General features: G+C 45.2%; 2 protein-coding genes across 4 annotated transcripts in view; both read right to left on the bottom strand.

The window, feature by feature from the left end:
* The window catches only part of zfand4 (zinc finger, AN1-type domain 4), a 33851-nt gene extending 27607 nt beyond the window's left edge, over positions 1-6244 (bottom strand). The window contains exons 1-2 of the mRNA XM_055661906.1: positions 6090-6244; positions 2524-2835 (exon numbers count right to left, since the gene is read on the bottom strand). Of these exons, the coding sequence (XP_055517881.1) occupies positions 2524-2785 (262 nt within the window). The 5' untranslated portion in view covers positions 2786-2835; positions 6090-6244. The remainder of the gene's footprint in view (positions 1-2523; positions 2836-6089) is intronic.
* Positions 6245-13005: 6761 nt separating this feature from the next.
* Positions 13006-25198, bottom strand: part of washc2c (WASH complex subunit 2C) — a 59552-nt gene continuing 47359 nt past the window's right edge. For 2 of the 3 annotated variants that reach the window (XM_055661905.1, XM_055661903.1), the window contains exons 25-31: positions 24320-24439; positions 22572-22676; positions 21695-21757; positions 19877-20080; positions 17398-17943; positions 14958-15132; positions 13006-14084 (exon numbers count right to left, since the gene is read on the bottom strand). In XM_055661905.1, coding sequence (XP_055517880.1) covers positions 13933-14084; positions 14958-15132; positions 17398-17943; positions 19877-20080; positions 21695-21757; positions 22572-22676; positions 24320-24439 — 1365 coding nt within the window. In that variant the 3' untranslated portion in view covers positions 13006-13932. The remainder of the gene's footprint in view (positions 14085-14957; positions 15133-17397; positions 17944-19876; positions 20081-21694; positions 21758-22571; positions 22677-24319; positions 24440-25198) is intronic. The other variant, XM_055661904.1, reaches the window with a different exon arrangement.

Below are 25198 nucleotides of genomic sequence, written 5' to 3'. Positions count from 1 at the left end.
GGGGGAGGGTGGGGTGTGAATCGGCACATGGATGGAGTAAGCTCAAAGGCCAGAGGTGCAAAAGGCAACATCCTTTTTATCTCGAGCCTTTGTCACTTTATCCACCCAGCTGCCAAGCAGCCGCACCCTCTTTCCTGTAACCACCTATCACTTACCAGGTTTTGCTCGCTCCACTCTTTTCCAGCTTTCTTCCCCCCCCCACCGGCCTGAAGATGACAAAATACCACCCATGTGTTCCTCCAAATGCAGGCGAACCCGTTTTGCTAAGGCCATCACGGGCTCTGACCTCCCCATCATCGAAGTGATCTATCGTAGTCGCTGCCTCAAAAAGACAGCCAGCATCATAAAAGTCCCACACCATCCTGGCTACACACTTATTTCACCACTACCATCGGAAAAGAAGGTACAGGAGCCTGAAAACTGTAATATCCAGATCCAGGAACAGCTTCTTCCCTACAGCCATCAGGCTATTAAACACTACAACCTCATAAGCTATGAACTACAATAGACTATTATTATTATTATTATTGCACTGATATTGTATGTCCTTTTTTTCCTCCTGAGTTATATTATTTATTATTGTTTACATATTCTGTTGAGCTGCAGCAAGTAAGAATTTCATTGTTCTATCTGGGACACATGACAATAAAACACTCTTAACTTGTATTTTTGCACCTCGTTTGTTTCAATACCTTGTTTTTTGCACAAACTTGAGGCCTGTCCCACTTGGCTGTCTTTCGCGCGCGTTTACGCGACCTGCTAACGTGTGGGTAGCGCGGGGACGAGCGCACGGAGTGGTGTGGAGGAGTATGGGCTTCGTCCTGAATGAATTCTTCATGCGCCACCGGCTGTCGCGTAACTGACGGCCAAAGTGGGACAGGCCCATGACCCTGGCGCGACGCAATGTCTCACCTCCAACAGCAGCAGAAGCAGGCAAACCATCGTCGAACTCGGCCTGGAGCTCACGGCCGTTGCAGATCCGGATCCGCCCCCACTCCTACTCCCAGAGCGGGGCCAAGAAGATTGAAGATAGACACAAAATGCAGGAGTAACTCAGCGGGACCAGCAGCATCTCTGGAGAGAAGGAATGGATGACGTTTCGGGTCAAGACCCTTCTTTCAGACTGAAGAAGAGTCACGACCCCGAAATATCATCCATTGATTCTCTCCAGAGATGCTGCCGGTCCTGCTGAGTTACTCCGGCATTTTGTGTCCATCTTCAAATTATGTCACACGTTCCAGACGACTGTGCAGGCGAATGATGGCGTGCGCGACTCTCGCGGGACCGTCACTAACGGCCTGTCGCGTAAGTGCTGGATTTGCTTATAATCACAAAACTGGCAATAAATAATGAGGGAGGTTACTGCTAAAGGGCTCACACATATACCTTAAACTCAAAAATCACATTTGCTTCACATTAACTCATCAATTAACCTCATCGGCCAGAGTGAAGATTTACATATTCATTGTGATCGAGTGCCAATTGCTCCACTGTGACAATACCACCAACCTCAGGTTTAGTTTAGAGATACAGCATGGAAACAGGTCCTTTGGCCCACTCGGTCACTCATCACACCAGTTCTATGTTATCCCACTTTCACATCCTACACACTACAGGCAATTAATCGAAGCCAATTAACCCAGAAAACTGCATGTCTTTGGAATGTGGGAGGAAGCAGGAGCACCCGGAGGAAAACCACGCGGTCACAGGGAGAACGTGCAAACATGACACAGACAGCATCCGTAGTCAGGATCAAACCTGGGCTTCTGGCGCTGTGAGGCAGCAGTTCGACCGCTGCGCCACTGTCGCCCGGGTTCACTCATTAGTACTTCAACGAAGCGCATCAATTAATAGGCCTTGCTGACAAAGCAACAATGTTTTCAGCTTTTTAAATGAAAGGAAACAAGGATCAGCAGATGCTGGTTTGCAGAGAAAGACCAAGTGTTGGAGTAACTCAACCAGTTAGGCAGCATCCCTAGAGAACATGGATGGGTGACGTTTCGCATCGGGACCCCCTCTTCAGGATCCTGACCCAAAACGTCACCTATCCATGTTCTCCAGGGATGCTGCTGTCTGTGTGGAGTTTGCATGTTCTCCTCAATACCTTGTAAGTTTCCCCTGGGTGCTCCAGTTTCGCCCCATATTCCAAACACATGCTACATTGGTCGCTATAAATTGTTCCTAGTGTACAGATGAGTGGGAAGATCTGAAGGGAGTTGATAACACTGTGGGGGAAATAAAAAGGGATTGGTGCAGGATTAGTGGATGGGGAACTTGATGGATGGCGCAGATTTGATAGGCTGCTGCAATGCTGTACGACTCTAAAGGCTGAAACAAAATGGGTGTTGAGTACCACCCTTAATTAGCCTTCACGAGATCACCAAACTTTGCAAACTAATGACTGCACGCAATAACAAATGTACATGGCAATCTATTTCTCTGAAACTTTATACCACATCCCATTTGGAAAATGCAAACACCGAGAAGAAAATTTGAACAAACTAAAGGAAAAAATGTTTGTACCTTCTAGTCTTTGTATTTTGGCCTTCACAGAAATCACAGTCTCGAATGGTGACACTCTGAGTTCAAAACAAGTTCCTGTGAGTGTTTCAATGAAAAGCTCCATTGTCTCGTAAAAAGGGAATTTATAGCTTATAGGCCCAGAATTATCCTCATTAAAGGAAGGCGGTTCCTTCTTGTTTTCCATTTCAATGCAATCCACTGGTTTCGGAGGACAGCTTATGATGAAAGCTGGCCCCACGTTAGCTGCAGACGGCGATCGCATCCAAATCGCATTCGAGGCTGGTTCGCGATGACCATGACCAAGCGCTCCTTCTGGGGGTCAGAAAACAAGAGCAAATATTACCACTGATGGCTATTGATCTCCTTTCCTGAGGAACATAATATTATGGGCTTTAAAACAAAATTGGTTATGGTGCTAATATAACATTCAAACTCCCAAACAGGCTCGCCAAAAGAAAAAATCAAGTGTCTTTTTATTTTAAAAAGACAATGACAACAAATCTGTAACACTAATTCGGAGAGGGGAATTAATCGATCCGAGGTTAATTTACTTTACAATCCAATAGAAGTATTAGTGAACTGGGTGCCAATTTATTTTGCAGATGGCACATAAACAAGAATAACATGATACCACCATATCTGTTCATTGAAAGTAGATTGGAGACTGAATATAAATTGCTTGAAATGCTCAATTTCAGAGAGCAACTATAAAAAGAGACAGCGTTAGCATTTCCAGTCAGAGATCTTTCATTAGAGATGGGAAAAATATTTAAATAAAGGTCATTTTAAATTGCAAAGAAGGCGGGGGATGGGGGGGAAGAAGAGCAGTAAAAACAGATAGGACGAAGGGAGTAAACATGATAGGATGAGAGGTAACGGGAGGTCAAAGTAAGATTATGTTTCTTTGACTGGACAATGTATTACCAAGAGCAGGGGCGTGGACTTTCCCCATCGGCCAGGCTTTACTAATAACGAGAGGGAAATCAAGCCAAAAATAACAACAGCAGAAACAGCCAGTTCTGATACAGGCAGATAGCAGGAATTGCCCCAATTTGGAGACTTTGATTTTAGGTTGCGAGGTCATGTTGCAGGTGGGACCACATTTAGAGTATTGTGTTCAGTTCTGGGCACCATGTTATTGGAAAGATGTTGTCAAGCTGGAAAGGGTAGAGAGATTTACAAGGAAGTTTCCAGAACTAGAGGGTCTGAGATATAGGGAAAGGTTGAGTAGGCTGGAAATCTATTCCTTAGAGCGCAGTAGGATGAGGGGTGATCTTATAGAGCTGCCCAGAGTAGGTGAACCGAGGACTAGAGGACATAGGTTTAAGATGAAAAGCTCTAATAGGAATGTGAGGGGTAACTTTTTTCACACAAAGGGTGGTGGGTGTCTGGAACAAGCTGCCAGAGGTAATTGAGGCTGGGACTTTACCAACGTTTAAGAAACAGTTAGACAGGTACATGGACGGGTTTTGAGGGATATGGACCAAACGCAGGCAGGTGGGACCAGTGTAGCTGGGTCATTGTTGGCCAGTGTGGGCATGTTGGGCCGAAAGGCCTGTTTCCAAACTTTATGGCTCTAAGCCCCAAAAAGAAATCACAAAATGTGTCCTCCAGGCCTCACTGGAACAGAGGCAACAGATGGGTAGATAGATCACAGTGAAAGAGGAATGGAGATCTAAAATGAAAGACAACCAGAAGCCCAGAACTGCTCCTGCAGACTGAACACAGATACTCCATAAAGTGATCATGTAATCTGTGTTTAGTTTCTCCAATGTAAAAGACGGAAAGACATTGGGAACAATGTGTAAAAGACATTGTGAACAATATACTAGATTGAAAGTAATGCAACTAAATTGCTGCTTCACCAAAAAACATTATTTGGGTAGAACAGAGTTACCATCTGTCCTTATCTCTTCCCACCATCCTGGACCCAGGCTGTTGGTGAAGCAGCGATTCACCAGCACTTCTTCCAAACATGTTTACTGGTTTTGATGCTCACAATGTTGTCTCTTCTATACACTGAAGAAACCAGACATGGATTGAAGGAAGATAGGCACAAAAAGCTAGAGTAACTCAGCTGGTCAGGCAGCATCTCTGGAGAGAAGGGATGGGTGACGTTTTGGGTCGAGACTGTTCTTCAGACCCGAAACGTCACCCATTCCTTCTCTCCAGAGATGCTGCCTGTCCCGCTGAGTTACTCCAGCTTTTTGTGCCTATCTTCAGTTGAGACCAGCATCGACAGTTCCTTTTCTACACATGGATTGAAGGATCTTTCTTTATCAGAACTGGTCATTTCTGCTATAACTCAAACATTGGTGACTTTTAGTTAGTTTTTCTCTGTCTGACCTGAATGCTCACAACCCTGTTTTTGCAACACATTGTACACACAAAATGACATCACCCTCCAGTTTCCCATCCTATCACATTAACTACCTTTATCCTATCCATTCCCACCAGCGCCTCCTCTGCAACTTATAATTACCTTTTGTAAAAATATCTTTCCTAGTACGGAAACTATTTCTCCTTCTGCTGGCTCACCTGCCGAGTGTTTCCAGCATATGCTGTATTTATTTTAGATTTCCAGCAACTGTGTTTTTTAAAAGTTTCAGACAGTAAATTTGTAGAAACAAGGAGCCGAGGAGGTTGGTTTAACAATTTGTACAGATTAGACCTGCTTTTCGTGGTCTAATCTGTGTCACGTAACACAATGTCACGTAAATGTCAGGATTGTAACTGTTCTGGAACAGCATGCCAGAGATGCAGTTCTATTAATCCCACCAAGAATCGTGTCCCATAGCCAGTACCGTATCCAGTATTCCTAACCCTTTCTTACACTTACAAGGCAAGAAGTAAATTGGCTGGAGACTGGCATCTGTAATGCTAGGGCTCTCTTGAGGAAACCAAGATGGATTGTTCCCTTAGCACTTTCAGCTTAATGGAGTGGCAAATGTTTCAGCATTGTCATTGCCTTGCTTTTGTTGAAGGCAGGCATGTTCTTTGGAGCCTCACTTCTCCATTAGTTGTTTAATTCCCCACCGTTAATCTGGCCTTTACCCACAGAGTTCCATGTTGATTTGTCTGTCTGACCACTGTCAGGGGAACCCTCTGACCCCCCTATCCATGGAGGTCAATGTCAAGGGGGGGGGGGGGGGGGGGGCATTGTCAGGGGTGCCCACATACCCCTATCCCCAGGAGCGGTCAGTGTTAGGCTGGTCTTCTGACCCCCCACCCCAGGGCGGCCGTGATCTTTACCCCAAGGGGTCAGTGTCAGGTTGGCCATCTGAAGTCTAACCTGAGGAACATTGGCAGGGGAGCCCTCTGACCCCTACCCATGGGGGTCGTTGCCAAGATTGCCATCTAACCCCGATCCCGGGGGGGGGGGGGGGGGGCAGTGTCAGGGCGGCCCCCTCCCCACGGGCGGCACGAAGCTATGACACAGGCTCGGCTGTAAGGAGCCCCCTCCTTTTCTACCAACCCCATCTCCCCTCCCCCCCTTCTCTCCCTCCCCCTCCCTCTTTTCCACCACCCCTCTCTCCCTCCCTCCCCACGGCCGCCGGCCGACTCACCGGGCTGGGTGGCCCGCCGCTCTCTCACATGGTCCGGCGGTGGGTCCCGGGTGAGTGAGTGAGTGAGTGAGTGAAGCGGAGCGGCCGCCGCCACCAGACCCGCCGCCGCCGCCGCCGCCGCCGGGAGGGAGGGAGAGGGGGGGGAGGGGCAGGCGGCACCACTTTGTGACGCGCGGCGCTGACTGACAGCCCCCGCGGCCAATGAGCGGGCGGCACGGGCGCGCGGAGCGTTCGGCGGGGAACGTCAGCGCGGGTCCGGGCCAATGGGAGCGCGGGACCGGGCCGGGTGGGCGGGACCTTCGGCGGCGAGCGGACCCGGATGTTCACCCCATCTCCAACAACAATCAACACGTGACCCGCCCTGCGCACGCGCACCATGCGCCCCGGCCCAGCCCAGCCCGGCCTGGGGACAACCTGGTGGTGGCGGCTCCACAGGTAACAACCCTGACATGGAGCAGTGACAGGACGTGCAGCCCCACACACACACACATTTTATATATATATATATATAAAAAAACATATATATACACACACACACATATATATATATATATATATATATACACACACATATATATTTATATATATATATATATATATATTTATATATATATATATATACATATATATATATATATATATATATATATATATATATATATATACATACACACACACATATATATATGCACACACATATATATATATATAACACACACACACATATATATATTATGTATAAACACACACATATAAACACACACACATATATATAAACATACACACACATATTATATAAGCACATACACATATATAAACCCATACAAACACACACACATAATATATACCTATATATAAAAACACACGTGTTTACAAATATATACATAAATGAAAACAAAACAAACATACACAGAAGCACACACACATACATATAAGCGCACACACACACATATAAATATACACACATATATATACACTCACATATAAACAGAGAAAAACACACGGACACACATATATAAATATATAAACACATACACAGAAGCACATACGGAAACAATACCCATACACAGAAACAGACAGGCAAACATAAATATACAGACATACACACAAAGAAACACACACATTCGCACACTTACATACATGCACATACATAGTAACAGACAAACACACACAAACGCAGAGAAATACAAACATATACACACGCATACGAATACACAGACACGCGCCTGCACACACACAGATACACGCACATACTCTACACCAGTGGTTCCCAACCTTTTTTTGGCCATGCCCCACCTAACCACCTCTAAAATCCTGATGCCCCCCCCCTTGCTTTCCCTTGAGAGAAAACAGAGGAAATAGATATTATAAGGGTAACTTAGCAAAAGCTCTTTGAATCGCATTTCTAAATCCAATTCAATAAATAAGGTTCTCCCATGACCTCGCGCGCTTCGTGCGACGTGCATGAAGAGCGATGGCGCGGTGATTATGTAATAACTACACAAGACCTTTTTTACCCAAAATAAATTATTTACTCAAAATAACATCTGAAACATAAACTACATATGTTTACCTGATGGAAAATCCAAAAAAAATCGAAAATGTGGACCCAGACCTCCTCAGTCGCGCTCAATTGCCCCCCTTAAAAATCAAATTGCCCCCCTGTGGGTGTACGCCCCACGTTGGGAATCACTGCTCTACACACACAGTACAGAGACAAGCACACACACACACGCATACACACACACAGAAACAGACACATACAGACAAACACACACAAAGCAGCCGTGTTTCAAACACAAAACCAAACCAAGTATGTAGGAAGGCACTGCAGATGTTGGTTTAAACTGAAGATAGACATAAAAAGCTAGAGTAACTCAGTGGGTCAGGCAGCATCTCTGGACAAAAGGAAAAGGTGACCTTTACGGGTCAAGACCCTTCAGACTACCAAACTGAAATCCTCCTCTAAGTGGCCAATGCCCCCTCCCTCTAATTCCAACACCTTGAAAGGAGGTCACAAAGTGCTGGAGTAACTCTGCAGGCCAGGCAACATCTCTGGAGAACATTGTTCGGCGGCATTTTGGTTTTATGACCCTTCTTCACACCTTCTTCTTGAAAGATAGACAAGATGGTCCGAAGCAGGGTCTCAACCTGAAACGTCACCTATTCCTTTTCTCCAGAGATGCTGCCTCACCCGCTGAGTTACTCCATTTTGTGTCTATCTTCGATGTAAACCAGCATCTGCAGTTCCTTTCTCCTTGAAAGATGCTCGCTGCTGAATACTGAGCTTCTCAGTTCTTCTAAACCAGCCCTTATGCAGCATTTTGAAATAAAGCATTGATAATTCCTCATCCCCCACCCAACTCCGCTCCCACCCACCCACAGATGTTGTTCGACCCACTGAGTTCCTCCAGCAGGTTGTTTCTTCAACTCCTCCAGTAGATTGAGTGAACTTGGTATGTCAACGAATATTATCTTGAATTGTACAGGTGTACAGTAGAAAGCATGTTAACTGTTTGCTTCACGGCCTGGTTGAACAACTGTAATCTCCTTGTGACCATTGAAGAGTAGTGGACACTGCCAGGTCCATCACGGGTCATGACCTCCCGCCGATAGAAAGATAGTGGAAATGTTCAGGAGGTCAGGCAGCGTCTGTGAAGAGAGCAACTGAATGATGATTTCATATGGATGAAGCTCCATGAGTGAAGACAATTCCCCAGTCTTGAACTGGAAGTGCAAGAAACTGCAGATGCTGGAATCTTGAACGTAAAATAAAGTGCTGGAGAAACTCAGCAGACCAGGCAGCATCTCTGGAGGGAATGGAGAGACATTGTTTCGGGTTGGGACCCCTTTTTAGAATGCTGGAATCGAGGGGACAAATCCCTCAACTCCACCAGAATGAAGAATGGTCCCAACACCGAACATTTCCGTTCACAGATACTGTCTGACCCGTTGAGTTCCACCAGCACTGTTTCTTTTGTTCAGCTGGAAGCGATTTCTATTCATTGAACACCAGGTGTCAGACAAGCACCCTGGCACCAGAGGCCAGAGGGACTGAGAGAGAAGGCTGTGGCCATATCTAGCACAGTTGTACAAGCACAGTTGGAGTTTTGCCCGCTGCATTTTCTAATGACTGCATCCCCAAAAATTCAAATGACGTTTTTATATTCCAGTATATTTTAACAACACTGCTAGATGGATATTTAGAACTGCATCTTTAAATGTTTAACAGAAGGAACCTCTGCTTCGGGTACAAGATGGCGGCAGAAATGTGGCAACTCTTTGTGTCCTGCCTTGGTGTAATCTACTATTTTGACCCGTAAATCATTGCACTCCTACAGTCTAGTTTAGTGTACTGGCTCTACGTACGTGGGCCAGCATCATTCTCCTTCACCAAGTTTAGTTTAATTTAATTTAGAGATACAGCGTGGAAACAGGCCCTTCGGCCCACTGAGTCCACGCCGACCAGCGATCCCCGCACACTAATACTATCTTACACACACAAGGGACAATTCACAATTTTTACCAAGTTAACTAGTCTACAAACCGGTACGTCTTTGGAGTTTATACTTCTGTATGATTGTGCTGATATATATAGTCTTAGCCAAACAAAGAATTTCACTGTATCTATGTACGTGACAATAAAGTACCATTGACCCATTCCCACCCAGTTTAATTTTGATTTATAATTGTTCCAGATGTCAACTTCTCTACATCGACGAGACCAAGGGTAGGCACGGCGATCGTTTCGCTGAATACCTCCACTCAGTCCGTCTTAACCAAGCTGATCTCCTGGTGGCTCAGCACTTTAACTCCCCCTCCCATTCCCAATCTCACCTTTCTGTCCTGGGCCTCCTTGATTGTCAGAGTGAGGCCCAGCGCAAATTGGCGGAACTGCACCTCATAGTTTACACCCCAGCTGTATGAACATTGACTTCTCTAACTTCAGGTAGCCCTTGCTCTCTCTCTCTCTCTCTCTCTCTCGCTTAATTCACCCCCAGTTTGGGTGTGGGTTTGAGTTTGTGTTATTGTCACGTGTACTGCCACAGTGAAAAGCTTTTGTTGCGTGCTAACCAGTCAGCGGAAAGACAATACATGATTTCAGTTTAGCAGTGAACGGATGCATGATAAACGGGATAACGTGAATTACATTTAGTGCAAGATAAAGTCCAGTAAAGTATGATCAAAGGTAGTCCGAGGGTCTCCACTGAGGTAGATGGCAGCTCAGGCCTGTTCTTAGTCTTCAACTCTACCTCAATAAGTGTATTCCCTCAGCAAGCCTGAAGCTAAAGCACATACACTGTGGAAAATTCAATCACATTCCTAGCTATTTTAAGCATAGAAAATAGGTGCAGGAGGAGGCCATTCGGCCCCTCGGACCATTTATTAACAAACAAATTTGGATGTGGGTGCACAGCTGAAAAATTATGAAGGCGACTGGTATTTCTGGTAAAGATATTTGCTTAGAAATTAATTGTTTTGATGGGTTAATTTTTTGAAATAAACATTTGTGCAGGTTTTTGGTAAGTAATTCAGGAGGTGAGTATAAATTTGGAGAGATGGAATGCAGCGGAAGGGAATTTATGTTCAGATAATGAAATAATCGCAGCAAAATGTGAGTCGCAGAAGCGGAATATCCAGCTTGTTGGAAAAACCATCTAATCTAGTCTTTACTGGTGTGACCTATAAATAACTTCAGATAAGTATGGTAATGTGTTAGTCCTGAGCTACCTCCGAGCAAATTGTCAAATTACTCTGTATCTAGGATTAGATTGGGAAAATGTACATAGGTGTATCGAGGACCAGAGGACATAGGTTCAAGGTGAAGGGGGAAAGATTTCATAGGAATCCAAGGAGTAATGTTTTCACACAAAAGGTGGTGGGTGTACGGAATGATCTGCCGGAGGAGATAGTTGAGGCTGGGACTATCCCAATGTTTAAGAAACAGGCAGGTACATGGATAGGGCAGCTTTGGAGGGATGCGGGCAGGTGGGACTAGCGTAGCTGGGACATGCTGGCCGAGGTGAGCAAGTTGGGCCGAAGAGCCCGTTTCCATGCTCTGTGGCTCTATTGGTAAAGGTCTGCAATTCAAGTTGATTGTTCATCAACACCGTAAAGGGCAGTTTGAAATGGATTATCATATGTTATCACTTTCCCCGTGATTCCCACATTATACAAGGGATTAATATCCCCCCATTTAACGAAACATTTCACTGGACCTAGGTACATGTGACAATAAAGTATCACTGAATCATTGAAGAGTGACAAAAACCTACAAAAACTCTGCTATATAGATACGGACACTCCCCGAGTTACACAATTGGCAACTTACATAAACTCCAACTTATGTTTAGTTTACGTGCACCACGGTACAGTGAAAAGCTTTTGTTTGTGTACTATCTAGTCAAAGACGATACATAAATACAATCAAGCTGTGCACAGATGAAGGACACAACATTTAGTGCAAGAGAAAGTCCGATTAAAGATAGTTCAAAGGTCTCCAATGAGGTAGATGGGATGGTCAGGACTGCTCTCTTGCTGGTGAGAGGACGGTTCAGTTGCCTGATACAGCTGGGAAGAAACTGTCTCTGAAACATTCTGCATTCGGAACCAAGTGCATAACTGAGATTAATCAAGTTTATATGGTAAATAAGCCGGCAATATCGGCGGAGCTTACCTGCGGAAAGTGGCTCAACGGCGAGATGGTACTCAAGCCAGCAACAGCGACACTGCTTTCCCAGAAGTCTACGTGCTGCAGAAAGTCCCCCAACGGTGAGACAGAACTCAAACTGGTGACGGCAGTCAAAGATGATACATGCTTACATTCGAGCTTCTCCAGAAGTCCACAGGCCACAGAAAGTGCTCCAAAGCTGAGACAGAACTAAATCCGGTGATGGTGGTGGTGCTTCTCCAGAAGTCCACACGCTGAAGAAAATGCCCTGGATGTCACTGACTCTCATTGGACTCGTGGGCAGAAGGCCCAGAAGTTTCCATGCTGTATCTTTCAATTGCCTTTATTAAAAATCTACAAGGACACCCCTCAGCCTCCTATATTCCAGTGAGAATAAACTGTACTTGGCGCCCATACCTGGCTCGCTGGGTTGGTTGTGCATTGGCAGCTTAATCCAGACAAAATCCACCTCTGGAGGTCCCAGTGTGGCATCTTGGCTGGGTGAGGCGGCCGAACTCAACCTCATTGGGACTTCAGCAGCCAATCGGCGGGTCAAATTTGCTGTTTGTGGCCAGAGCTCTGGAACTCCGGCAGATCTGTTCCCGAAGCCGAGAATGATGGGGGACCTGACGGGGATGGAGGGAGGGGGGGGGGGGGGGGGGGGGGGGGGGGCTGCTGCCGATAGATAGGAAGAAGATAGAACTGTTTGGTGAACTTTTGCAACGTTGTCGGCACCAAAACGCAGCAACACTTATGTACTGCCTCGGTGAGGTTTGCTTGGTGATTTTACCAAGTTGTGTGCACCGTACCTAGGTATGTGACAATAAAATATCATTGACTCCCGCAGCCGACTCCCGCTCCCAGGCCAGTATCTAGGCTCCGCAAGCCGGTGGTGGAAAATTGATATGTGAAAAAGTCAACCCAATGATGCCTTAAATCGCCGGAGGCCCAGGTTCGATCCTGACTACGGGTGCTGTCTGCACGGAGTTTATACATTCTCCCCGTGACCGCATAGGTTTTCTCCGAGATCTTCGATTTCCTCCCACACTCCAAAGACGTACAAGTTTGTTGGTTAATTGGCTTGGTATAAATGTAAATTTTCCCTAGTGTGTGTAGGATAGTGTTAGTGTTCGGGGATCGCTGGTCGGTGCGGACTCAGTGGGCCGAACGGCCCGTTTCTGGGATGCATCTCTTCTAAACTAAACTAATCCCAAAGAGCAAGAAACCACCTCCTGAAAGCTGCTGAAGTAATATATCTTTATTTCAATGTTTTGTTCACCGTGCATTTTCCTTTTTCAGAACAGTTCCAAACACAAAGGAACAGCCAAAGGCCTCAATGTGGATGTAACAGGTGCAACGGCAACTTACCGATCCACACACTGACTTCAGCAAATGCCCGATGCCTTCGCCAGCCGGCTACTGATTCACTTACAGAGCACGTCCTTAAGTTTAGAATTCTATTTACATTATATTGCACTGGTCATAGAGAATGCCTACCTTAAAATATGGGCCATTGTTCATGAAAGTAGCAATCTCAAACCTAATATCACAACAATGTACAAAATAATTAATTTAATAAAATTCAATGATCCAAGGTTACTAGATTCAGTGCTCTGTATTCATTCAAAATAATAACACTTTCCTTCCGTTATCAGCCTCAAGAGAGAAGCATTCTCGTTAGTACAAGGTGAAGATAAAGCAAGGCTTAATAATTAAGGCTGACAAAAATGCTGGAGAAACTCAGCGGGTGAGGCAGCAACTATGGAGCGAAGGAAATAGGCAACATTTCGGCCCGAAACGTTGCCTATCTCCTTCGCTCCATAGATGCTGCCTCACCCGCTGAGTTTCTCCAGCATTTTTGTCTACCTTCGATTTTCCAGCATCTGCAGTTCCTTCTTAAACTTAATAATTAAGGCGTCATGATCAAACAGAGAAAAATGGAGCATGTCAAAGTCAGGAGACCAAACAGAAATAAGTATAAAGTGTTGAAAACTGCAAGGCAATTACCCCCATGTATCAGCATTGAGGTCCCATGATACTTTAACATTTAGCCGTGACATTTAAGCCTAGAATGTCCTCACTTGGAGCAACAGGACGCCGCCTCGGTCTAGCAGAATTGTTGCTCACTCCTCTCCCTCCCAGGAACTCCAGCAGTGTTTTTACACTTGAAACCTACGGTCCAAAAGCATTCAAAGGATCGTCAAAAATGTCAGCGGCTTTGCCTTCTGGGGCGCTGGTTGGAACGGCGGCCTGGTTTGATTTGGTCTTGGGTTTGAACTGTTTCTTGGCACTGGTTGAGGATGAGGTGGAAGCAAAAATATCATCTGAAATAGAAAGACAGCAGCGACTCAGATGAGAATACATGCCCTGCGGGACTAGACTTCAACATCTCGAAACAATGTTTGTGGATGGAAAGATGCACAAGAGGTGCAGGGGAGGGAAAGCAAGGGGCTTCCAGCTGTACTGCCCCTTTACACTGTTCAGTTAAACACAGTGGCCAGTAACATTAGCTCCATCATCCTGCCTCACTTTCCAAGAAAGAAACTAGAAAAAATAGAAACATATGCTATTTATTTATGTTATTTTAAATTACATGAAACCCTAAGTTTATTCATTCCATTTGCTTAATAGGGGCTTATAAAATTCAAAGTAGGAAATTAACTCAGTTTTCCCTAGCAGTACAGATATAATAACATCAATAGCATGGAATATAAAACAGAAAAGCTGGGAACACATAGACATCCCAACAGGTGCAGTGTAGTTTGGTTTACCTGTTTCTGGACACCTTTCTCTCCAAAAATTACAATGTCTTATGATGACCATAAGACATAGAAGCAGAATTAGGCCATTCAGCCCATTGAGTCTGCTCTGTCACCAACTCTAAATTCCATTCTTCTGCCTTCTCACCATAACCTTTGACACTCTTACTAATCAAGAATCTAACAATCTCTTGTCGGCGCGGACTCAGAGGGCCGAAGGGCCCGTTGCCGCGCTGTATCTCTAAAGTCTAAAAGCTGGACTTGAGCATTTAGAAACTTCTGAAATGTAGCGTCAAGAGAAACTATCCTGGGCTGAGTGGATCATAAGCTTTGAATGAACCAGATCACTGCTTCAGAGAGGCAAGCGCATAATTATTTGCAGAACAGTTCCACTGTGGATCCAGGGTGCGGTTCTTCCCTCATGCAGTAGCTACGTACCCATATCATCGTTGAATATAGACTTGGTCTCGATCTTTTTCCTGCTCTTCTTCTCTTTTGGCGCTATTTTTATGTCAGCAAATATATCGACGTTATCATCGAAGAGGTTCAGGTCAGTGCTCCCCTCGTTTTTCTTCTTGGTTACGGTGACAGATTCTGTGGCAAACAAATCATCCTGACACAAAGGAAAAATAAAAGAGCTTTCAGCAGACAAACTTGTGTTCTGTAAGAGCTGCATCATTAATCAGAGTGTTTAGCTCATTCTGGCTCGCAGACAGTTCGCAACATTCATTTAAACTTATTTTAGTAAACACTTTTAACACTTTTAGTTTAGTTTAGAATACAGCACGGATACAGGCCCTTCGGTCCACACGGACCCACTATCCCTGCACACTAACACTATTCTACACACACTAGGTGGAACTTTAATTTACACTTAGCCAATTAACCTACAGACCTGTACGTCTTTGGAGTGGGGGAGGAAACCGAAGATCTTGGAGTAAATCCACGCGGTCCCGGGGAGAACGTACAAACTCTGTACAGACAGCACCCGTAGTCAGGATCAGACCTGGCTCTCCAGTGCTGTAAGGCAGCAACTGTACTGCTGCACCACCATGCCTCCCTAACCTAGGATCTTAAAGTCGACATGTCCTTGGTCCTAAAACAGACTTTTAGCGAGGCATCAAAGGACTGAAATGTGATTTAGGATCTAATCTCTGGATCAAAGGACCTCGACTGGTGAAGGTAGACAAACAAAACCCATCTGTCAATGGGACTTGGGGGATCTTGAGGAAGGAGGCCCATCAGTGAGCCACGAAACTAGGTTGAGAATGTAAAAGCAGGGATGTAATGCCTGCTTAATGTTTAATGGGGCATTGGGATATTGTGAGCAGACTTGGGATCAACAGCGTTCACCTGCTCTTTCTCCATTATCCTCTGCACCCTCGCAATTCATACACCTGGCAGTGTCCATCAGGAAAACAGAACAATGACCATGATTGGAAAAGGTATGGATTATAAAAGGTCGTTACCTGGAACAATCCCACCTCAGCTCTCTGATTCACAGAATTCCAGTGTCACAATGCAGACAAACGCTTTCCTCATCCTTGAAATAAAAGGATGATCCCTTATTCTAAAACTATGCTCCTGAGTCTGAGATACTCCCAACAGAGGAAACATTCTCTCCTGTCACTCCCCCTCAAATTCAGATCAAATGATCATTTTTTATGAACAATGTGTACATGCCCAAGTTCCCTTCATATGTCAATCGCATCTTTCTAGGGGTCAAACACCTTTGCACCTCCTCCAACACAAGCACATTCTTTTTTGTGCACCACAGTAGAGCTGCTGCCTCACAGCACTAGAGAACCAGGTTCAATCCCGACCGCGATTACTGTCTGTGTGGAGTTTGCGCGGGTTTCCTCCGGGTGCTCCGGTTTCCTCCCACATCCCAAAGACGTGCGGGCCTGTAGGTGAATTGGCAGCTGCAAACTGCCACGAGTGTGTAGGGATTGGGTGCAAAAGTGGATCAACATAAAACTAGTGTGCCCGGGTGATCAGCGTGGACTCTAGGCTGAAAGACCCGTTTCCATGCTGTAGCTTAAATAAAAACTGGGTTTGGATCCTGACTACAGGTGCTGTCTGTAGAGTTTGTAGGCTTTCCCTGTGAACATGTGGGTTGCTCCAGATTCCCCCCACATTCCAAAGACCATTCAGGTTTGTAAATGAATTGGCTTCTATAAAGTGTACCTAGTGTGTAGGATCATGCTAGTGCAGGGGTGATTGCTGGTCAGCGTGCACTCGGTTGGCCTGTTTGCACGCTGTATCTCTAGGGTCTAAATAGGTTCCATTTACTATATTACAGGTCCCCCTTTATGCATCTTGCTTGTTACATCCTGAAAAGTACTTGAGAAAATTCAAACATTTCCCTTTCATCGAGCCTGCTCGATTGTCCTGTATTCCACACTGCCCTGCTATTTTTCTTCTTTAACAATAGGTTCCACCATTTTCCAAATGACAAACTGGCTTAATTTCTCGCTTTCTATCTCTCCTCCTCCACAATATTAATAATACAACTGTGGTTTCTAATCTTCTGGAATCGTCCCAGATTTTTGGTAGATAAAACACCTTTAGGGATGCAGTGCGGAAACAGGCCCTTCGGTCCATCAAGTCGCGCACTGACCAGTGATCACCATTTGCAGTAACCTACACACCCCAGGGACAATTTCACAATGTATCGATACCAATTAACCTACAAACCCGTACGTCTGGAGTGTGGGAGGAAACCGGAGCACCCGGAGAAAACCCATGCGGTCACACGGAAAGCGTACAACCTCCGTAGTTGGGATTGAACCCGGGTCTTTGGCGCTGTAAGGCAGCAACTCTACCGCTGCGCCACCGTGCTGTCCCAATCAATCTATTTTTAACATAAAAGTGTCACCTCAAAGATGTCGATCGATTTTGATGTCTTTGTTGGCGGTTTAGTTTTCTCCAATATCGATGTTCCAAAAAGGTCTTCACCATCTTCCTCTTTGAGGAAAGCAGCAGGTTTTGGTCTCTTCATGGTTTGTTTACTTGACCGGAATAGGTCATCATCGCTCGGTGTGAAGATTGATTGGACTGGGTCCTTCTTCTTCGGTAAGGAGTCCTTTCTGGCCACTGTTGGAGCGGGCAGACCCAGCACCGGGCTGGAACTGAATGAATCGCCTGAACTAATGAGATCAGACTGGGGGTTTACGACGGTGGCAGAGAGGGGGTCAGCATCATTCTCTGGGGAACTTTTGAACGACAAGGATAATACTGCAGTAGGGGTCGTGTCTGGGCTGGGAGTGTGCGCCGGGACCTTCTGTGGAACGCTCTTGGTTACCGAAGCCCCGCATGTTTCTGATCCCTGGTCTGTCTCGTCCACCTCCGCAGACTGCTGTGCTGCCAGTCGCCGGGCCTCTCTCGTTGGTGGCCGACGTCGCCTCGTTACTCGTGCACGACTCTGCAAGAACAGGAAGGGGTTACCAGTCAACCCTTTAGCCAGGAATGTGACCCACAGCAGACAAAGCTCAACGGTACTCTTTGTTAGGTAGAGTACAGCAAACACTCTATGCAGTGGATTTCGGTTCTTTTTTTAATATAATATTTTTTATTAGAAGCATATACATATCGTAATCAAAACCAAAACACACTTTGTTTATCACTACATGTTGTTCGCAGCTGGTGTCCCAGCTATCAAAATGGCGCTGGCTTCCTCCTCATTTATCAATTATATATTAACACCGCTTCTAATTGTTTATTGTTTATTTTTATTTATAGATAGAAAGAAAGGAAAACAAAAGAATGAAAAAATAAAATAAATGACCAATAATGCAGCTTAGGAGATAGGTCCGTATGTTATAAAACGTAACTATTCATCTAATCTTGGATTCAAGTTACAGTCAGGCTTCCGTGCTGGACCAATTTACCCTGTCAAATAATCTATAAATGGAGACCATATTCTAGCAAATAATTCTGGTTTGTCAATTAAGACAAGTCTAATTTTGGTTCTAGGGGACAGAGGCTCCCGTTGCTTCCCCCCCCCCCCCCGCTTGCACCAGAGAGCTGGTGCCTCGTTGCGAGGGCTCCCGGTTGTGGGAGCAGAGAGAGCGAGCGGCATGAAGATGGTGGGAGCACCGGGTCCGTCCTCGGCGTACCGCGTGTGGGGCTGGGGTCTCTGCGGCTCCCCGCCTGTGAATTCCCGCTGGTTTAAACCCCCCCCCCCCCCCCACCCCCTCAATACCGCGTTTTCTTTCCCTCCCCCCCCCCCCCCCCCCCACTCTGTGATAGTGGACAAATCCGCAATAACGGACACCAGCCCCCGTTCCCCCCCCCCCCTGTCTGTTGTGTGAGGGTTTACTGTATATTATACAGGCACCAACACCCTTCATACAAATACAAAGTACTGAATGCTCCAATTATTCCCACCTATTTAATCTCCGACCTCATCATCAATAATAAGTGTCATATTTTTATACTTATTATTGTTAACTGCGAAAAAATTATTACTAAAATTTTGGAAAAAACTAGCAGCCCCCATAATTAAAATGTGGATTACAGAAATGACTGAGACCTTGCATTTGGAAAAAATAAGATTTGTCTTAATTGACAAACCAGAATTATTTGTTGGAATATGGTCTCCATTTATTGAATTCTTAAAAAAGTGAATTGGTTTAACACAAAATCAGGGTTGAAACCCGAGTTTGGGATTGGATGACTAGTTATATTCAACATCTCCTGGATCTATCTCCACAATCTTGTTATTTGTTATTTCTTTTTTCGTCTTTTTCTCTCTATTAGATTATAGTTTCTCTTATTAAAAAAAACAAAAAAATATATATATTTTTATATTTATTATGCTGAAAGTGACTACTTTTGGCATCTTATGTGTGCAGTTCATAACATTTGTCTTTCACATTTCAGATTACTTCCTTACAGATGGCACGGTGGTGCAGCTGTAGAGCTGCTGCCTCACAGCACCAAAGACCCAGGCTCGATCCTGACCTTGGGTGCTGTCTGTGTGGTCTTTACACATTCTCTCTGTAACCACGTGGGTTTCCGCCGGGTGCGCTGGCTTCCTCCCACATCCCAAAAACGGGCTGGTTTGTAGGTTAATTTGTAAATTGCCCCCAATGTGTAGGGAAAGTGGGATAACATAGAACTTGTGTGAATGTGTGGTCAATGTGAACTCAATGGGCTGATGGGACTTCCATGCTGTGTCTCTAAACTAAAACAAGATCATCCTGAATACCCTCAAGGTTGTATATTCTCTGCATGACTGTGCAAGTTTCCTCTGGGTGCTTCGGTTTCTTTCCTTACCAGATGACAAAGACAAGTTGTTGGGATAATTGGTTATAGTGGTTATAGCAAATGGTTTAAAAGTCATCTAATCTTACCTTATTAACACTGCACAAAGGATCCACCTGGACTGGTTGATTGAAACTCACACAGACGCCTTCACCAGTAGATGATTCGGACCCGGTGGCGAGGTTCCGGGAGAGAGTCGGTGGAGACGCAGGTGATGTTGTCCCAGGTACAACCCCATCAAATTTCGGCACGGCTCCTGGCAGGAGGCTGGCTGGATTGATGGCGAGGTTTGCCTACAAAGAGACAAATAGGATGGAAATTGGGGCCACGATATGAACTCCAAGCCGCAAGTTAGTGGCAAGAAAGGAAATTAGCTCGGCATGAGCACACTGATATCGCTGTGCAGTTAAAAGCAGACTGAAGTGCTGTTAGTTTTAATGCAGGGAAGATTTGACACCGTTTTGATATTCAATAGCAGAGTGTGGAAGCTTGGTTATAAAGCCCGTGGTCCTTCATGCACCCAGCACTGCAGCATGCTGTTACATTCGTTGGTGAAGGAGTTTACAAAGTTAACCAGTGTTTGGTGCTACTTTGCTGTCAATAAAACTTCACACTGTAAGACGTACAAGCCATCTCAAACCCACAATGGCATTCAAATCATATAATTCGCCCACTTTCCTTTCTCTTTCCCCTGATTCTTTCTGTCCTCTAGCACCTCAGCCTTGAATACACTCAACAATGTACCTCTGCACTATTGCGAGGTGCAGAATATCAATGATTCTCAATTTTTAATTCCTATCATGATCCAAAACAAATGCTTCCTCATCTGTAGTGTAGAGATACCGAGCAGAGACAGGCCCTTCGGCCCACTGAGTCCGTGCTGACCACACCATACACTAACACTATCCTACACACGTTGTAACGAGGGAAATCAAGGATAGTGTTAAATTCAAGGAAAAGGCATATTAATTGGCCAGAGGAAGCAGCAAACCAGACGACTGGGAGAAGGTAGAGAGGGAGAGAAAAAAACAAAGAATTATAGATTAGCCTTACATTGTTAGTGGGGAAGATGCTTGAGTCCATTGTTAAAGATGTTATAGCAGCGCATTTGGAAAGCAGTGACAGGATCAGTCAAAGCCAGCATGGATTTATGAAGGGGAAATAATGCCTGACTAATCTTCTGGAATTTTTTGAGGATGTAACAAGTGGAATGGATAAGGGAGAGCCAGTGGATGTGGTGTATCTGGACTTTCAAAACGCCTTCGACAAGGTCCGACACAAGAGATTAGTGTGCAAAATTAGAGCATATGGAATTGTGGGTAGGGTATTGACATGGATAGAGAACTGGTTGGGGTGGAAGATTGCAACATTCACGTGGTCCACCCTGTTCCGACGAATGCAATCAACCCGACGTGCACAAACAAATAGATCAAATAGAACAAGTTGACCTACAACTTTAGGCTGTGCAAAAAGAAGAGAACTGGTTGGCAGACAGGAAGCAAGGAATAGGAATTAACGGGTCCTTTTCAGAATGGCAGACAGTGACTAGTGGGGTGCCACAAGGCTCGGTGCCGGGAACCCAGTTATTTATAATATATATTAACGATTTAGACGAGGGAATTAAATGTGACATCTCCAAGTTTACAGATGACACATAGCTGGGTGGCAGTGTGAGCTGCGATGAGGATGCTATGAGGCTGCTGGGTGACTTGGATAGGTTGGGAACTAGGTTACTCTAAGCTGCTGTTGCTGAAAGCGCATTTGACACCTGTTTGGAAGCTCTTGAAAAATACTGATCAGCGCCAACAGGAGGCATCGCTGAGATAAAGAGATTGCAGAGAGCAGAAGTGTCCAAAGTGACACAGAAGAATTTCATTCATCTTGGAAATAAATTACAAAAACGTTACTTGGAGTTTTCCAATCCGAGAGGAAGGTCCTTTAGTTTTAGTGGGACCCGTATTGGCGAGTCTCTGTGGAGGGAGGGGGAAAAAAAAATCAGGGAATGATGAGAGAGCAAAATATAGTTTCCCAATACAGGATCACACTTATGTCCCTTTCTCAAACTTCATTGAGACACAAGAGACTGCAGATGCTGCTGCAATCTTGAGCAATAAACAAACTGCTGGAAGAACTCAGTGAGTCAGACAGCATCTGCACATTCATTCTGCTCGCATTTCTTTAAGTTACCTCATTGTCACCTTATCTGTCTTAAGCAATCTACAAAGTTTCCAAACTTTTCAAAGTCTCTTGAGACTTTAAAGATATAATGCGGAAACAGGCCCTTCGGCCCAAGTCCGCGCCAACCAATGACCACCCCCGTACACAAACACCAACCTTATCCAACACACTAGGCCAATTAACCTACGACTTTGGGAAGTGGGAAGAAATCAGAGCACCTGGAGAAAATCCACGCGGTCACAGGGAGAATGTACAAATTCCATACAGACATCACATGTAGTCAGGGTCAAACCTGGTTTTCTGGCACTGTCAGGCAGCAGCTCGACTGCTGCATCACTGTGTGGCCCCAATCTGTCTCTGCTGGAGGAACAGATCTCGGGGACTCTGATAAGGGATTCTAATATTCTCAATAAGGAAGACAACATGTCGTGTTTCATTCCTGTTCCCCAACCCATTCTGCTTTGGAAACTGACACCCCTTCACTCTTCCCCGATTTCTGACCTTAGGCATGAACTGTTTTTTTCTTTTCACAGATGCTGCCTGAGTGGCCAAGTTCTTCCAGTACTTCTGCTTTTGTTTCATATGTTTGGAAACACCAATGCTTACCGTGGGTGTCACGGGTGGCTTCTTAGATACAGCATCGAAGAGATCGTCATCTCCTTTGTCTTCAAAGATATTGGATAAGGATGGGGGTGATTTGGCAGACGATGGCTTCATGTAAAATAAAAAATTAAAGCTTTAAGTCTGTTTTCTTACTCTATAACTCCAATGAAATATGAATACAATGATTAAAAATGCTAAATTGAAAAATCAGTGCAGCACAGTGGCACAGCGGAAAATCACTGCCTCACAGCACCAGAGACCCAGGTTTGATCCTTACTACAGGTGCTGTCTGTATAGATTGTACTTTCTCCCTATGGCCACGTGGGTTTTTTCCTGGTGCTCCGATTTCTTCCCACACCCTAAAGACATGCAGGTTGGCAGGGTGATTGGTTTCTGTAAATTTCCCCTATTGTGTAGAATGTAAATGTGGGATAACATAGAACTAGTGCACTGGGGATTGGTGGTTGGCGTGGACTCGATGGGCCGAAGGGCTCGAAACATATACAGGTACATGGCAATCAACTCTTAGCTCATTCACGTGGACACATATAAATTTTGTCTAAAAGACATTATATATACAAAATGATCTTGTCAGGAAAAACACAAAAGGCATCTTCGTTTTAGTCCCGTCGGATGTTCCGGCAATCACACAGACACTGTAAGAGACCTGGGTCTCTTGCACCAGTTGCAGCACTGTGCTGCCCTTAAATTGATGGGAAGAAGGGCATGGGAATAATAGTTTAGACTGTCTGGGTCCCGATGTGACAAATATGAAAGAGAAAACAAAGTTGTACGAGATGTCATAAAAGGAGTTGGGGAGGAAAATGTAGACCAGAGAGGAGGAGGGATGGGTCCCATTTTAAATGCTGGGGGAGATGGGGGGGGGGGGGGGGGGGAATGCTCCTGGTGGTGGAATATTGTGGACGCAACGGATAAAGCAACTGAATGGGGCAGCAGGGATGTCTGGACTTTCATATGAAGAAAGACTGGATAGGCTCGGCTTGTACTCGCTAGAATTTAGAAGATTGAGGGGGGATCTTATAGAAACTTACAAAATTCTTAAGAGGTTGGACAGGCTTGATGCAGGAAGATTGTTTCCGATGTTGGGGAAGTCCAGAACAAGGGGTCACAGTTTAAGGATAAGGGGGAAATCTTTTAGGACCGAGATGAGGAAAACATTTTTCACACATAGAGTGGTGAATCTGTGCAATTCTCTGCCACAGAAGGTAGTTGAGGCCAGGTCGTTGGCTATATTTAAGAGGGAGTTAGATGTGGCCCTTGTGGCTAAAAGGATCAGGGGGTATGGAGAGAAGGCAGGTACGGGATACTGAGTTGGATGATCAGCCATGATCATATTGAATGGCGGTGGAGGCTCGAAGGGCCGAATGGCCTACTCCTGCACCTATTTTCTATGTTTCTATGTTTCTAGGATGAAGGGAAGTCTATCCTTGAGAGTGAGAGAGAGAACAGAGATGTGATTGTCAAGGGACATGTCAACTCTGTTAGAGGGAGCTTAGATGCGAGATGTTACACTTATCTTTCCACAGACGCTGCCTGATCCCAAGTGTTTTCAGTGCCTTCTATAAACTAGTTTTATTGCCGTTTGTCTTTGGCTGGCCAGTACCACAGCTGGAAATAAGCCTGACAAAGCTTCCATTTTTTCCCTTTGTCCCAACATAGATTCCAACACTTGCATATCCAACATTGAATACTTTACTTTCCAATCGTTTCGCTTTCCTCTTTGTTAATACCTTGGTGCTGCTAAACAAGTTGTCAGTTGTATCGAAGAGGTCGTGGCTGGGATGCTCCACTGCCTTGGCACGAGGTGACAGTGGAGGGTTAACAGGAAGTTTCATGTCTGTTTTTTTAACCTGCAACACAAGCACAGGGTCAAGAGACACGAACGGAGCCTTTTATATTTCTCTTTTCATTCTACTATTTGTAAATCCTCGGTAAGCTATAACCCGATCGCTCACACAAACATTTTACAGCATGTTCACAATTTGGTAAACTAACACCAGAAGTGATACAAAGAGCACTACGTCTACATTTTGGTTGCCAAATTCACAAGTTGGTTCGGGGTCGAGAGAATGTGAACAACGGGATCAAACTGCGAAGGATTCAGGGAAGATTTACAAGGATGTTGCCAGGACTCGAGGGCCTGAGCTATAGGGAGGGGTTGAGCAGGCTAGTGTAGAAAGGGCATGTTGGTTGGTGTGGGAAAGTTGGGCCAAAGGGCCTGTTTCCATGCTGTATGACTGACTCCATAAGAGAATGTAAACAGACCTTAAATGGTGTTATGGTGTCCAAGGTCACCTGGCAGCTCCGTTGAGATGGGAACACAAGAGGCTGCAGATGCTGGAACCTGAAGCTGCAGACAATCTGCAGGAATAGCTCGGCAGCTCGTGCAGCATCTGAAAGGAATGGCCAATGTTTTGGGTTGAAGCTAACGGCCCTGATGCAGGGTTGAGACTCAAAGCACTGCCCATTCCACTCCACCCGTAGATTTTGCTCGTCTCACTGAATATCTCCAGTCGATCGGTTGTTGTTCCTTTTGGATGGCATCAGGCTATGAATCAGTAGTGGTCCTAGGGTAGTTTATCAGAGGTGGGATTGTGTTGGGAAGAGCA

This window comes from Leucoraja erinacea, chromosome 34 (genome assembly GCF_028641065.1).
Source record: "Leucoraja erinacea ecotype New England chromosome 34, Leri_hhj_1, whole genome shotgun sequence".
Taxonomy (NCBI): domain Eukaryota; kingdom Metazoa; phylum Chordata; class Chondrichthyes; order Rajiformes; family Rajidae; genus Leucoraja; species Leucoraja erinaceus.
The sequence above is the reverse complement of the archived record's forward strand: the minus strand, read 5'-3'. Positions and strand labels throughout refer to the sequence as shown.